We start from the raw sequence: 16450 nt of genomic DNA on the forward strand, positions 1-16450 counted from the left end.
CTCATTTACATCAATTATTATCACTTTGGTCTTAAAAATATATATATGAATTTCGGGTGTGTACTTCAGTATAATTAATTTTTTAATTTGTTGACTTTATAATTTATTTCCCTTGCACCATTGCCTCGTTACCAGCCTACTGTTTTCAGTGTTCCTCATGAGACACATTAGCAAGTTAACTCGTAATGTTGACAAACTTATTAGACCAATTTTGAGGCAGATATAACATTCTACTACCAGTTTGTTAGAATTGTTGTTATGCAGTATATGTATATGTGTCGTTGGTTACAGTCACACAGTGCATGTACCCCTTTGGTCCAGCTCAAATATCGTTCAGTGTCGTGTGAGTACTGGGTTTCTGAACAGTTACATCACTTGTCCGTAGGCACAATTGATTATGGTCATTGTAGTTATTGCAATGCTTATTCCTGTGCAAACTGGATTGAGTAGCTGCCTTTTAAAAACCCACTCCCAACTTTGAGAAAAACACTGTTTACCCCACCAAATTAAACCAATTTAAATGATTTAAACAACATTGATCGATTAATTATTTAAACAACAAAATGTCAGTTAATTGCTGAGCACTATCCCTTAATAACTTCAGTAAATTCAGTATTTCACCACACATCTTGGGGAGCCAGAAGAATTAGACACTGCACTGTCTGAGGTAGAACCTTGCAGAAAGTTGTGGTCTGAAATAGACCCCTAACCACACTAGACAAGGAGAAAGGAGCCAGTACCACCCCTTCAAACAAAGTGTTACACTGTGCCCTTCGTAATGCATGTATCTTTATTGCAGGCTTTGTCCCAACCCTAGAAAAAAGGGCAGGCATTTTACTGTGATAGGGTACTGTTCCCATGGATGCAGCAGTGTTGGGGAAGATGGGAGGAGCTACTTATATTGTTTAACCATTTGCTGTATATCTGCACAAAAGTATTTGAAGATTGAGCGCCACTTACACAAACAGAAGGATTCCGGTGTTGGCCATGGCATAGGACAGGCCCAGGATCCCGCTGCCCATGATGGCATTACTAAGATTGAAGACGGACATCCCAAAAGAGGTGTGTCCAGGGTGCTGCTCACAGGGACACAAAAGCAGGAAAATGCTTTACACATCTTTTAAACATTCACGCAGACAAGTACACATACACACACTAGAGGCAGTGTTGCATTTAGCTAATACACAACACAGGCCATTACAAATGTCTATCTCCTATGATGAGCATATTTTCCAAAAAACACAGATCTGCTGATCCGAACAAAGCACACCATTAAACTTGATAAAGGCCAAGTAATAATTGCTCCCTCAATTCAATATGAATAGAGTTGTTTTTTCCACCAGCCAAAAGCATTGAGTATATCTTATACAATATATTTATTGCACCACACATGGAGGTATTATGTGCAGTTCTGAGGACCATACTACAAGAAAGATAGAACAGTAGAAGCTCTGGAAAAAAACCTGACCTGAAAAAGAAGAGCAACCAAATTGATTACTGGTATGAAAGGTCAGGAAAGATGAGGAAAGACTTAAGATGCTTAATAGTAAAAGGAGACTTAGGAGTGATTTGATTGAGGCATTTACATTCATAAAGGTGATCAACAAAGTGAACTACAAGAGATTATTCAGGTTGAGTTCTGTAAGTAGACCGAAGGGAAATAAATGAAAATGTGCAAAAGGTAAATTAAAGTACAGACATTTGGAAGAATCTTTTCATACAGAGATTACTTAATTTGTGGAATAGCCTGCCAGGTCACATGAAATTCTGTGGATTTACAGTGTTAGATACTATTTTGTCTGTAGGGAATCGGAACACTAGGTACAATTTAGTGAGAAAAATGACAAGCATTGTTGGTTGAATGGCTTATTCTCATCATAATGCTATGTTATGTGACATAACCTGATGGCAAAAACAGGCCCACGTGTTAAACGTCCAAATAGAACTTTGTTTCCCTCTGCATGCACATGGCACTGGGAGCATTCCAGAGAAACTACCGTGGAGGTTCTGCTCCTAATCATTTCTGCTTCCACAAATTTGTCCTACAGGGCCTCAAACTTATCCTTACCTATGTTATTGGTTCCTAAGTGAACCATGACCACTGGATCCCTCCCCGCTCAGTCCAGGAGCTTGTCTGCACACTAGGGAGATCACCTACCCTGGCACCAGGCAGACAGCACACCGTACAGAATTCCTTTTTATGCGAACAGACTATGTTGCCTACCCCCCTAATAATTGAGTCCCTTACGATCATTAACTCCTTTGTTTGGGAGAATGTGACTATCTGGGCTCCCAGTGACTCATCAGTCCTCCCAATCTCAGGGCCAAGAGCCAGATCCAATTCCTGAAATGGCAGCACACCACAACCCCTGGAGATGCTGCCCCAGTGTGGTGCGCATGCCCTTTTCGGCATTTGCGCCCTACTGTTGCCCAACCATCTCTGCCTGCTCTGGATTCTCCCCCCTTCCCAGCTATGGCGTGCACACCAGTTCCTTAAAGGACAAGTTACTCAGTTCCTAGAACTTTACCAATTGCGAACTGTGGAGTCCAGCAAGCTGGGCCTCGAGATCAAGAATTTTTCTCTCGTGATGCTCAACCATTCTGCAAAGATGGCAGACAAACTCCACCTGTAAATCCCATTCCAGAAGCACATCATCCTGCAACCCTCCCACAACTTTAGCCACATTTCACATGTGGGTGGCTCTGGACAACTATCAGCAGAAACCAGACAGAAAAAAATAAGGCACTTTAACTATCTAATGTTAAAACAGGTGGTACAGCCTTCTCTCACAGAGCTCCTGCCTTATGGAACAATCTCCCTATGTATGTGCAGCTTTCAGACACACTCTCTGTCTTTAAGTGTATGGTTAAAACTTACCTCTTTAGTCAGTCCTATAGTTAGCCAGTCCTATAATCCTGTAAAATAGTCAAGTATAATCACAGTTTATGAAATTAAACACGGATGTCTGGCCTGGGTAGGGATCTTAGCGTTAAGTGTCAAGCTGGCCTTAACCTTGTCTTCTCTGTTTCTCTTTCCATGGGGCTCCTGCCCCTTACCTCGCCCTGAGTTCAAAGACTGCTCCAGCCTGTTTCCTCAGCTTGAGTCCACAGGAGCACTCCAACCCTGCCCCTCACTCCATGATCATGGACAGCTTCAGCCCTGTTCCTCCCCTGCCCATTCCCTGACGCTACAGCCTAGAGCTACAGATCCATCACTCGGCTCGGCTAAACTGCACTATTCTGAACTATACCATTCGGTCTTCTATTATTCCTGTTTGCTTTCTGCTTAGCTACTGCCTGCTTAACCCATTCTATTTGCTGTGATAGATCTCTTGTAGAATTTCTGCCACATTCCATTCTACTGCTACTTTACAACAGGCTGGCCAGTAGAGGTTGGGCTCCCCCTCTATAGCCAGGTTCCTCTCAAGATTTCTTCCCATTGGGGAGTTTTTTCTCGCCACCGTTTGAGGGTTTTCTCCCCACTGGGAGTTTTTACCTTATGTACTTGGTATTTGGGGGTTCAGGTCTGGTGTTTTCTCTTTGTGCATTTCTTGCCTGGCTACTTTGTAAAGCGTCTTTGTGACAGTTCTCTGTAAAAAGCACTATACAAATAAAATAGTCGATCAAGATGGCGCCGCGGATGGCTGCCTCGGTGTGTTGGTGCGCATTGTTTTGCCTTGTTTTGTTTGTAAATTCAGTGTTTTGCGATAGCATCCGGAACTCTTTCACCAGGGAAGAGCTCATGAATATCAGGGTAACAACTCCTGTGGATTTATTTCCGAACATTCTCATCACATCTGCGGAATTACTGGTCACTTTTGTCAAAGGTACGCTCACCCTTGTTCACGCAGTGAAACGCCGGAGGAGAGGGAAACGTGCCGGTGCGCTCGTGCGTCTCCGCAGACGCGGTCTACGCACTCCGTTACCGGGAATATTTCTATCTAACGTGCGATCGCTGTGCAATAAACTGGACGAACTCCAGCTACTGGTGGATAAAAACAGAGACTTTTCAACATCTTCCGTTTTGTGCTTCACGGAAACTTGGCTGTGTGGATCGATACCGGTCTCTGCGCTGCAGCTGGCAGGCTTTCAGCTATTCAGAGCGGATCGCGACACAGAGCGCTCCGGCAAAATGAAAGGTGGAGGTATTTGTTTTTATACAAACAGTGGCTGGTGTAAAGATGTTACAGTGATTATGCAGCACTGTTCTCCTGTTCTGGAAACTTTTTTCATCAACTGCAAACCCTTCTACTCCCCCCGCGAGTTCGCTTCATTCATTCTGGTCGGTGTTTACATTCCACCGCAAGCCCTCGTGCAGGAGGCACAGCGTACGCTCGCCGACCAGATACTGTGTGTGGAGCGGACAAACCCGGACTCTTTCGTTATCGTCCTCGGCGACTTTAACAAAGGGAATCTCAGCCACGAACTGCCTAAATACCACCAGTTGATTAAATGCCCGACCAGAGAGGAGAACACTTTAGATCACTGCTACAGTACAATCAACCGTGCCTATCACGCCGTCCCCCGCGCTGCACTGGGACACTCTGACCACATCATAGTCCACCTGATTCCTGCATACAGGCAGAAATTAAAACTCTGCAAACCTGTTGTGAGGACATCTAAGAAGTGGACCAGTGAAGCTATGGAGGATCTTCGCACGTGCTTGGACTGCACTGACTGGGATGTTTTCAGGACTGCTACCATCAGTCTGGATGAGTACACAGAGGCTGTGACATCATACATCAGCTTCTGTGAGGACAGCTGTGTACCATCACGCACCAGGGTTATCTACAACAACGACAAACCCTGGTTTACAGCTAAACTCAGACAGCTAAGGCTGGCAAAGGAGGAAGCATTTAGGAGTGGGGACAAGGACCGGTTTAAAGAGTCTAAATACAGGTTTAGCAAGGCGGTGAGAGATGCTAAACGACTGTACTCTGAGAAACTCCAACAGCAGTTCTCAGAAAACAACTCGGCCTCTGTCTGGAAGGGCCTCAGACAGATCACCAACTACAAACCGAAAGCCCCCCACTCCACTAATGACTTGCGCCTGGCCAACGACCTGAATGAGTTTTACTGCCGATTTGAAAGACAATGGGACAGTCCTGACACCATCCCCCGTGAACCCATTCACCAGCTCCAGACCACCAGCTCCTCCTCCCCCATCTCAGCAGGAGCCCGGGCCTCTCTACAATCACCCACCTCAGAGGCCCCCTCCCCCTCCCCTATCACAATGACGACTCTCTCCCTCCTGGAGAGGGATGTTAACAGACTATTCAAGAGACAGAACCCCCGCAAAGCAGCTGGACCAGACTCTGTCTCTCCCTCCACCCTGAAGCACTGTGCCGATCAGCTGTCTCCGGTGTTCACAGACATTTTTAACACCTCACTGGAGACATGCCACGTACCAGCCTGCTTCAAGACCTCTACCATTATCCCCGTCCCCAAAAAAACAAGGACCGCAGGACTCAATGACTACAGACCCGTCGCCCTGACCTCTGTGGTAATGAAGTCTTTTGAGCGCCTTGTACTGTCCCACCTTAAAACCATCACGGACCCACTCCTGGACCCCCTGCAGTTCGCATACAGAGCCAACAGGTCTGTGGACGATGCTGTAAACATGGCCCTCCACTTCATCCTCCAGCACCTGGACACTGCAGGAACCTATGTCAGGATCCTGTTTGTGGACTTCAGCTCCGCCTTCAATACCATCATCCCGGCTCTACTACAGGACAAGCTCTCCCAGCTGCACGTGCCTGACTGCACCTGCAGGTGGATCACCGACTTCCTGTCTGACAGGAAGCAGCACGTGAAGCTGGGGAAACACGTCTCCGACTCCCGGACCATCAGCACCGGCTCCCCTCAAGGCTGCGTCCTTTCTCCTCTACTCTTCTCCCTGTATACCAATAGCTGCACCTCCAGTCATCAGTCAGTCAAGCTCCTGAAGTTTGCAGACGACACCACTCTCATTGGACTCATCTCTGGTGGGGATGAGTCTGCCTACAGGAGAGAGATTGAACATCTGGTGTCCTGGTGCAGCCATAACAACCTGGAGCTCAACGCCCTAAAGACAGTAGAGATGGTAGTGGACTTCAGAAGGAACGCAGCCCCACCCGCCCCCATCACCCTGCATGACTCCCCAGTCGACACTGTGGAGTCCTTCTGCTTCCTGGGCACCATCATCACCCAGGACCTCAAGTGGGAGCTGAACATCACCTCCCTCACCAAGAAGGCTCAGCAGAGGATGTACTTCCTGCGGCAGCTGAAGAAGTTCAACCTGCCAATGACAATGATGGTGCACTTCTACACTGCCATCATTGAGTCCATCCTCACCTCCTCCATCACCATCTGGTACGCTGCTGCCACTGCCAAGGACAAGGGCAGACTGCAGCGTATCATTCGCGCCGCTGAGAGGGTGATTGGCTGCAATCTGCCATCCCTCCAGGACCTGCACACCTCCAGGGCCCTGAGGCGGGCAGGAAAGATTGTGGCCGACCCCTCCCACCCTGGACACAAACTCTTGCAAACACTCCCCTCCGGCAGGAGGCTGCGGTCCATCAGGACCAAAACCTCACGTCATAAGAACAGTTTTTTCCCGACTGCAGCTGGCCTTATCAACAAGGCCCGGGACCCCCACTGATGCCACTGTCACTGTACTGTTATCCTGACCCCCACGGACACCAACAGACAGCACCTGTACTTAAAACCACTTTATCCCCTTGCACTATTGTTATTGTTTTGCACTATGTTTATGTTATGTTATGTTATGTTATGTCTGTTATGTTTTTTACTGCACGTTCATCTTACTCTATTTATCTTATTTTATGTTCACTGTTACGCACCACCTGACCAAAACAAATTCCTTGTATGTGTAAACCTACTTGGCAATAAACCCGATTCTGATTCTGATTCTGATTCTGATAGAATTGAAATTGAAAAATTATGTGAAGCTACCCGAGTGGCTGCTACGTTTCATTCCACTGGACCGCAAACCACTTTCAATCATGCTCACTGTTTACTGGACCACGTACGCTGTTGACTAGATCTGTCTCACAAGCTACTTTCATTTGCAGACACTGTCCATTGGACCTCTCTTGCGGGGTATCAATCTCTCTTGCAGGGTTTCAGTCTCTCTCACAGGGTTTCAATTGTTCTCGCTGGTTAACTGGATCACTTCTGCACAAAAAAAGAAAATTAAATCAAGGAAACCGACCTTGACCTAGGACACCATGTCTATAGGTGCATATACATCAAGGTTTGGTATATGGTGCCTATAAGCACCTGTGACTCAGGCCAGACCACCTCTCTTGTTTCAAGAACACCACCTTTTAAGCCCAAATCTGCATTTTGCAATGCAAAAAAAGCATTAAACACATTTGCTAAAAAGGTGAATTTTGATGTTGAGCAAAAGCATGTAAAACATAACCTATCTAAGAAAGAGAGGGCTTTGTCAAAAAATGGTCAAATAGTAATTAAGAATGGTGACAAAGGTGGTGCAAATGTGGTTTGGGGCAGGGACATGTATATTAAGGAAGCCAGTCAATTGCATGATACTAAAATTTACCAATCTTTGACACACAATCCAACTGAATCCCTTGAATAACTAAAAGACATTCTTACAATGGCTAAAGAAAAAGCTTCAGATAATGAATTTTAGTTTCTGTGTCACTTAATGGATGACTCTGAATAACGTGTTTATCTTCTAGGACTGTGTTTTTAAACCAATAAAAGGCTGTGCTATGGGAGCATGTTTTATGCTGGTTTATATTCAGGAAAATGGGAAGAAGACTGTATTTAATCAATGCAAAAATATGTATTTTGACCACATTACATAGTACAATTTGCATCTTCAATATCAAATTCAAAGAAATGGAAACTATTTTTTTTGTTATCGTGAGTACAAAATTTGAGTTGAAAAAACTGCTTGCACAAATGCCAAATAGCTTGATCGTAACATTTATTGCTAAGAAATGTTTCCCAGCATGCATCAAATTCAGATAAAATTTACTTTGTTTCAAAATACAGCACGAAAGCAGAAAGCATAAGACACATTATTAAAAACAATTGGGATATTATTCAGTGATATGTTGTATTATTCAGTGATATGTTGTTTTGTGAAGAGTCCTACCCTTCAGGATATATTAGTTGCAATCTCCCAGCCACCTCTCGACTTGGTTACGACAACTTGGGTCTTTGAAATGCAACCAGTGCAATCACTGCAGCAATATTGTACAGACACTGTCTTTTTATGGATCCAGTGTCTGATACTGAATACCAAATTAAACATTGAATTAATTGCAAACCCACTTACGTGATTTACAGACTAGAATGTCCGCATTGTTAAGTATTTTACACCGGCCGCACTAACATGCCTGCAAGACCGCTTATAGTATGCTATTCGTATAGGGAATGAGGCCTACCCAATGGCTAGACACTTTAAGGCCTTGCATCAACTAAATATCCAAAATGAACATGCCAATGTAATAAAGGCATTTTAAAAGTATATGAGCAGAGTGCCTTGGTTTCTGTTTTGCTTTTGGACTACACTATATGTTTGAAAAACTGTCTGTATCCAGTGTTTTTGGAGTGTGAAAAGCACATAAAAATGCATGTATATTATTATTATTAGTAGTAGTAGTTGTTGTATGTTTCGAGAACTGTGTAAACAAATAAGATTATTATTAGATGACATTGTAAAAGAAATTATACCCTTGTACTTATTTGGCTAAACTTCATCAGACCCATGGACATACAGCAGATTAATGGGGCAGACATATGTTTGGAAAACATATGACATCTGCATAAGCTTGTAAGACTCAATGGCTGTGTCCCAATACGAAGTCAGCTGCCTTAGAAGGCAGCATTTTCACTATTTTCACAAATTTTCACACTTGTCCTTCGTAGGCAGGTCCCAAACTGAAGTCATCAAAAAATGCGTCCTTGTAAGGTGCCTTATTTGGGTTAAATTTGAAGGCAGCGTCTGATGCATCCTTCTGCTGGAAGGTTATCCCATAGGTCTTTGCGATTTCCTCAGACTTCTCACTTCCGTTAAATTAATGGCAGCTCAAGACAACGAAGCGGTAATGGCGGAGGAGTTCGTTTACAAATGTGAGTATACAGTGAACTTGATTATTTGTTGTAGTTATATCTAAAAGAACATTTAATTATTTATTGCACTGGAATAATGTATTTAACCATCTGAGAGCTTTCCCTGAACTAGCCAGCTAACTTGTTAGCAATTACGTTAGATCACTTACTGTCCAATAGAACAAGCTAGACGAACGTAACGGAACAAAGGTTAAGTTTTTTTTTTTTTTTTTTTTACAGCAAACATGATAATATGGTTAAAAAGGAAAAAAGTAGCTGAACTAGTGGTTAGTTATGTAGTTGGTTGAACGTTAAACTAATTTTGTTTCCCCTTCAGGGACAAAGGAGGCTACAACAACCTTTATAAAGGCTCGCGGGGAGTGCGAGAGGCCAAAAAATGGCGCAAACTGGTTGGTTGTAAGTCAACTTCAACTAATAGTTGACTTACAACCCAAGGGTCCGATTCAAAGCCCTGACCCTTGCCTACACTGCCGCCAACAGGACAGCCCCCATCTACTTGCAGGACATGACTCAATTCTATGTGCCTGCTCGACCACTCCGCTCTGCGGCAGCAGGGCGTCTTGCAACCCCTCCCACCCGCCCAAAGGGATCACAGAGCTTCTCCACCCTAGCTCCCCAGTGGTGGAACAAACTCCCCGTCCCTCTCCGAACCTCCCCCTCACTATCCATCTTCCGCCGTGGCCTGAAGACTCATCTCTTCAGACTATACCTAGAATAACCACCACCACGCTGTGTATATATATATTTTAAAAAAATAAATAAAAAAAACCCTTTTTCCTGTCACTTGTTACATGTTGCCCCATCCCTGCACTTTTTGGTAAATTGTATTTGTCCTAATACTCTAGCTTATTCTTCTGCCTAGTTTGGCTTTGCAGATGTTAGACCAGGATAGTGTTCTTTGTTCTCGGCTAGAAATAGCTTTACAAAATAAGTAATTGTACCTTACTGAACCCGTGTTCAGCAGTTGTCTACGATCATGAAAATGCACTTTTTGTACGTCGCTTTGGATAAAAGCGTCTGCTAAATGAATGTAATGTAATGTAATAAGCAGTGCATTTTGTGGCAGTACTACACTCGCTTTCTCTTCATCCTTATTTATATTTTTGTGTCCCCCCAGCAAGCCAGAAAAAATGCGGCAATTAAAAAAATTAAAAAAACAACAAGGTAATGATTTTTCATTTAGTTTATAGAAAATGTTGCTACATAAATAAAACGTAACACTTGATGAATATTTTTACATCTTTAAAGGGAGCTGGCAGATTAGAATTCTACTGTTATGATTGTATTTGACAGTTAGGCATATAGAAAGGTACTAGGATAATAGAATATTATTTGTGTAATAAAACTGGTACTTAACTGTAGATGCTGTACATTTTAGGAATTTAAATGTCCTCCATCGGGGAGTGGGACCGATAATGGAGAGGTCACTGCAGATAACTGGCCTTGGTTCATCCTTATGGATGAGGTATTAGGACAGAGACATTCCATCTCTCTTCCTGTCCTAGTTTCCTCCATTCCTGAGGATGAGCCAGGGCCATCTTCTGTTGTGACCTCTCCAGTCTCAAACAGACCGAGCAGAAAGAAGCGGAGGGACATCCTTCAGTGGCTGAAGGAAGATACAGAGCAAGAGAGAGAAGAAAGAAGGGAGAAAGTAGTGGAGGAAAGAAGCCAGAGATTGTTCTCTCTTTTAGAAAAACGAATTGATAAATATAATAAATTACATTTTATGAACTCTTCAACTGACTCCTCATTTATTTATATTGCTATAGTTGCTGTAGACATTTTAAATTACTGACAGCAGTTGTAATTTGATACAATTCATAGTTACTGTGGTGATGCAGCAGATTTCTAAGCTGTGTGTAAATAACTATGAGAAGTAGTTGCATAAATAATATTTATTTGCAAAAATCAATTCTAATCTAATCAAATACAGCCCAGCATTAATTATATACATATTTTAAAAACATGTTGATACTGTGATGACATTTTTGATTCAAACATTAATCATAATATTATTTTCGTCATTTAATTAACCTTTTAATGAGCTTATTTATAAATTTGTCAGGATTTGGCAGATTGTGATAGAACCCAAGTGCAGAGCAAAACACTGGGCAGTGGAGGCTTCTGGACACTGGGCGGTGGAGGCTTCTGGACACTGGGTGGTGGGGGCTTCTGTACATTGGGTGGTGGAGGCTTCTGGGCACTGGGCAACAGAAGTTCCTCGACAACGAGCAGTGGAAGCTCCTGGACACTGGGCAGGGCAGGCAGCACCTGCTAGACAAAGGAAGCTCCCCTCTAAGCTCCCGAAAATAGTTGTCCACCATGACGGCCGACGGCATGAGAATCTCCAGGTCAGACGGGAGCCGCTCCGTCGAGGCTAGCGCTTGCTGAATGCCTTCCCTCAAACTGCTCCGGAAAACCTCACACAGAGGCTCCTGGTTCCATCCGCTCTGGGAGGCGAGAACGCGAAATTCGGTCACGTAATCCTCCATATTACGCGACCCCTGGCGTAAGCTGAACTGCTTTATCCCTGCCACCTGCCCAGACAAGGGGGCCTGTCCTGAGGCAGGGCTGGATCCGGAGGGCCCACCAGAGACCACCGGTTTACTCCATAAGGGTAGCATGTTGAACAAAAAAGCAGAGAAAAAAAAAAAAGCCCAAAAAACACACCCGAGGGGGAAAACAAAGAAAAAACTCTGCTGGGTCCAAAGTTGACTGGGTCCTTCTGTCAGGATTTGGCGGGTTGTGATAGGACCCAAGTGCAGAGCAAAACACAGGAGACTTAACCCCTTAGCGCACATGCCAAATCTGGCCAATCTTTGCCTCTTTAGGGGGTACCCTATTTAAAGCATTATAACTCCAGATGTGAACACCACAGAGACTTGAAAAATGCTTTAAATGAAGCAAGACATTTGTACCATTTACAATACTAACACAGATTAGTTTATATTCATAATTTTGGAAGAAATAAAGTGCCTCAGATGCAATTGTCTAGGCAAAAAATCTAAAATGAATTTGCTCTTTTTTAGTTCGCAATGAAATACTGGGAGATTGCTTATATACAGGAGGTTAAAGTATACATGTCCTGGATCAAAAGCTTCTTGGCTACAAGTTCATAAAATCTAAGAGTGGATATGTATAACTACTAAAGATCTATGAAACAAAAACAAAGCACTGTACCCAGCGTCTCCAAATCTAACCAAAATGTCTAAATTATGCATTGCTGTAAATCACAACAAATACACGTATTTCACTGCAAATCAACTGTTTTTACTCAGGAAACTCACTGTTGCATCATTTTCAAGTGGTAATTACAAGCTTTCTGTCAGTACAGTGGTCTAAAATAGCTAGGGGTCCAGAAACATATCCAAAATCTCTCCAAATAATGCTCCAAATAATGGGGTATAATGCTTTTTGCACATTGTAAAGCATATAAATGAGCCCCTTATGAAGGTTTAAGATGAAACATTGATATCAGATTCAAACATAATACAAAAATATTGTCACACAATGCTGTACAGTACCTAAATGTGTAACAACTCTTGTATGTATTTCCCTACTCTGTACTCTCATATGTTTTCTTGTATGGGGATGAGATGATATGAAAACAATTTTCAACTGTTCACCACATTTTGGCAACTTTCCAACACTCTCGTCATCACTGTTGCATGCATCAAAAAAACTATTACACTACTAACGCTTACATTACAGTGTGACATATCCACATTATATAATACCACTAACCTATTTAAAGACACTCAATTTCAAAAATAACGTATATAACCGAAATATTTTGAGAAGTAATACTTACATAGCAATAATTAAATTTTATCTGCGTTCAGTAGATAGAGACAGACAGTAAATGAATGACAGTTCTTTCCGCTTCTGTTTTGCTCCAGAAAACGTTGTCAGATAGGTCTATCAGCAAACACATGGTTTAGCTATGCCCAGAAGTCCTCAATAATAATAGCATTTTCCAAGAAATTACGAAAAACGTTGACAACGTTTCATTAGGTGCAGCATCTTTCACTGCTACCACAGTGAATGCGATGATAAGAAAATTTTCGGTTACGATGACCTATAAAACGCTATTCCAAAAGTAAAATTAGACACGTTATACATAGTTTTCACTGCTGTATTGGCATATCTTAGGGCTAATGTCGGGTTTATCTTATTGCTATGACAGAATACGATTTTTGAGTGGCGAAATAATATTTTTATGAATGCCCAGATATTGTCCATTATGTCATGGGTGGGGGGTGTAGTTGCAGATGAGACTGTAGGGAGGGGGTGCATGTTAAATGAACGACCAGAGCAGAATGGTGGCGCTGCAAAACTCCGTATTCGTAGCTGTCATGTATCGTCTACTAATGAAACTAAAACAAAGCGTTTCTGTTTTTAACTTGTACTTCGGTTGCAGTAACACTGAATGTCTGAGTTCAGCAATCTCGGCACGCCAGCGTGCCGACCACTAGGGGTTAAAGGGTATGTTTAAACAAAACTTTACTTACAGTAAAACGAACAACGAACAAAAGTAATGCCACGACTGGCAATTCCAGTCTTGAACTTGAAACACTGAGGAGCTCGAAAGTACTTGAAAACATAGAGGAACTTGAACATACACCAAACGCAGGAAGCACAACAGTAGGACCCAGTACAGACTAAGGCAAACAAATAACTTATATACACAAGAGGGCTAACAAGACACAGGAGAACACAATGCACAATTAACCCAGAGAGGGGAGGGATAACGAGACACAGGTGAGTATAATGATTGAATAACGAGACTACAATAATGAATAAACCCAGGAGAAAGCAATGAGCCAAACAAACCACAGAATAAAGATGAGAAATGCCGCCATCTGGCGGCCAAAAAAAAAGTAATAACCGGAACAAAAAGGCAGAATCCTGACACAAATTTATGCCCATTTCTCCTTACAGAACTGGTGTAACTCAGTCAGGTTAGTGGGCTTCCTTGCTCTGACATGTTTTTTCAGTTCATCCTACAAATTTTTTATGGGATTCAGGTCAGGGCTTTGTGATGGCCACTCCAATACTTTGTTGCCTTTCAGCCATTTTGTTACTTTGGAAGTATGCTTAGGATCACTCTCCTGCTGGAAGACCCAGTTGTGATAAAATTTTAACTCTCTAGCTGATGTCTTGAGGTGTTGCTTCAGCATTTATAGATAATCCTCCTTCCTCATGATGCCATCTATTTTCTGAAGTGCACTGGTTCCAGCAAAACAACCACACAACATTATGCTGCCACCCCCGTGCTTCACAGTTAGGATGGTGTTCTTCGGATTAAAAGCCTCACCCTTTTTCCTCCATACATAGTGCTGATCATTATGGCCAAACAGTTCAATTTTTGTTTAATCTGACCAGAGAACACTCCTCCAAAAGGCTAGGTCTTTGCCCTGGTGATCACCTGCAAACTTCATTCTGGCTTTTTATGCCAGTCTTTGAGTAAGGGCTTCTTCATTGCGCGACAGCCTTTCAGGCCATGGCAATATAGGATTCTCTTAATGGTGGATGTAGCTACTTTGGCATCTCCTTCACCAGTTCCATTGTTGTTGTCTTGGGGTTCAATTGAACCTTTCGGACCAAAGTTTGTTCAGCCCTGGGAGTTAATTTGTGCCTCCTTTCTGAACAATGCAGTGTTTTATATTTGCATGCAACTGTTTGTACAGATGCTTGTGGTACCTGCAGTCATTTGGAAATTGCTCCTAAGGAGGAACTGGACTTGCTTAGATTTTCCCCTTTTCATGGTATCAAGGACAAAAAGGCAGTGGCTCTAAAGATAGGCCCTTAAATACAGCCACAGGTGCCAATTAACTCCTAATTATGGCAATTGGCCAATCAGAAATTTCTAAAAAATAGTTACATCTATTTCTGGAATCTTCCAGACTGTTTAAAGAGAAAGTCAACTTGGTGTATGTAAACTGGAATTCTGATATAGTGAATTAAAGTTGAAATAAATCTGTCTCTAATCAATTAAAATTACCTCTGATGTGAACAAAGTAGATGCCCGAATTGACTTGCCACAAGAAATGTATGGTAAGAAATGTGCAGAGCTGTGAAAAACTGAGTTTGAATGTCTTTAGCCAAGGTGTATGTAAACGTCTGGCCTCAATTGTAAATGCCCAAAAATTTCCCTTCATGGTCACACACTGCTTGCATTTGAATTGATGCATATCATTTTCTATTTTTATAGCATTGTGCATCAGGCTCTCCAGGGGCTTTGATTCGCACATGGCAACCATCCACGGCACCTACAGCATTGGGTGGTGACCAAGGTGGGCAAACCCCACTCTGATTGTTTCCAGCTCTTGCAAGCCTTACAACTCTGGGGAGTACTGCCTTCAGCTCACCAGCCACTTTGTGGATTACCCTGTGTACTGTTGAGCGGGGCATATCAAAAGGCCTTGACACTACCTGGAAGGAGGTCCCACAGGCCAACCAAAAAGTGAATTCTAGCACTTTGACGGTGTGTGCCCAGCCATGATGTTCTTCCTGGTCCAGGAGGAGGAGCAAAACCTCAAGTGGGGTACAGACCTGAGGCAGCAGTAAGTCCTCAGGCCATCCTCCTGTAGAGGTGGTAAAATTGAATTGAAGAACTATAACTACTGTTACCTTGTAAATTGTATAATAAAAAATATATAAGTATTTATTGCAGCTGTTTTAATTGTTAATTTAATTTACAAATGTATTGTAAATAGTTTGTATTGACCACTTGTAACAGTTTAATTGTAATATACAATTAAAAATGTAATGTAAATGTAAATAAATATAATTTTGTAGTTGAAAAGTGATACTGATGCAATAAATACTGTCTCTATTCAGTCTGGTCTTATTGTAAAGTGCAGTTGATAATTCCAGGGACTAAGATGTTATTTTGCTGATAGTTTACTATAAAAAATATTGTAAAAATTGTAAATAAATAACCATGATCAGCACATTTAAAATCTTTTTTTTCCAGTTTAGTTAATTCAGAGTAAAACCAGCCAGCTAGCTAACATTATAGCTAACTGTTGCTAGAATTAACAACATACCTGCTCGTAGTTGGCAACTAGCATTTTAAGTCGCCAGATCCTCCTCCTCGTCCTCAGTAGTCATCGGTGCTCGGCATTATAATACTCCTCGTTAATTAAATCGAGAATTACAAAAATCGCGGCTACAATGACTGAATCCATGCTTGTAGATGGGTCTCTCTCAGTTGTAAAGTGAATGCCCTCAGCTGTAAGAGCGGTAATTAAGAACAGTAAACACTGATCTCGTCAGGGCACCTGAACTCTCTGTGATCTCATTCTGCCTTTAAAGTGTGTCCCAAATTCGTTTCCTT

General features: G+C 42.5%; 1 protein-coding gene across 5 annotated transcripts in view; it reads right to left on the reverse strand.

Annotated features, from left to right (window-relative positions):
• Nucleotides 1–16450, reverse strand: part of slc38a4 (solute carrier family 38 member 4) — a 130778-nt gene that overhangs the window by 74646 nt on the left and 39682 nt on the right. For all 5 annotated transcript variants that reach the window (XR_004766089.1, XM_035425416.1, XM_035425417.1 and 2 more), the window contains one exon: nucleotides 961–1076. Coding sequence is in view for 4 of the 5 variants with exons in the window: in XM_035425416.1 (XP_035281307.1) it covers nucleotides 961–1076 (116 nt within the window). In the remaining variant the exon portion in view is untranslated. The remainder of the gene's footprint in view (nucleotides 1–960; nucleotides 1077–16450) is intronic.

The sequence above is a fragment of the Anguilla anguilla genome, chromosome 7 (genome assembly GCF_013347855.1).
Source record: "Anguilla anguilla isolate fAngAng1 chromosome 7, fAngAng1.pri, whole genome shotgun sequence".
NCBI lineage: Eukaryota > Metazoa > Chordata > Actinopteri > Anguilliformes > Anguillidae > Anguilla > Anguilla anguilla.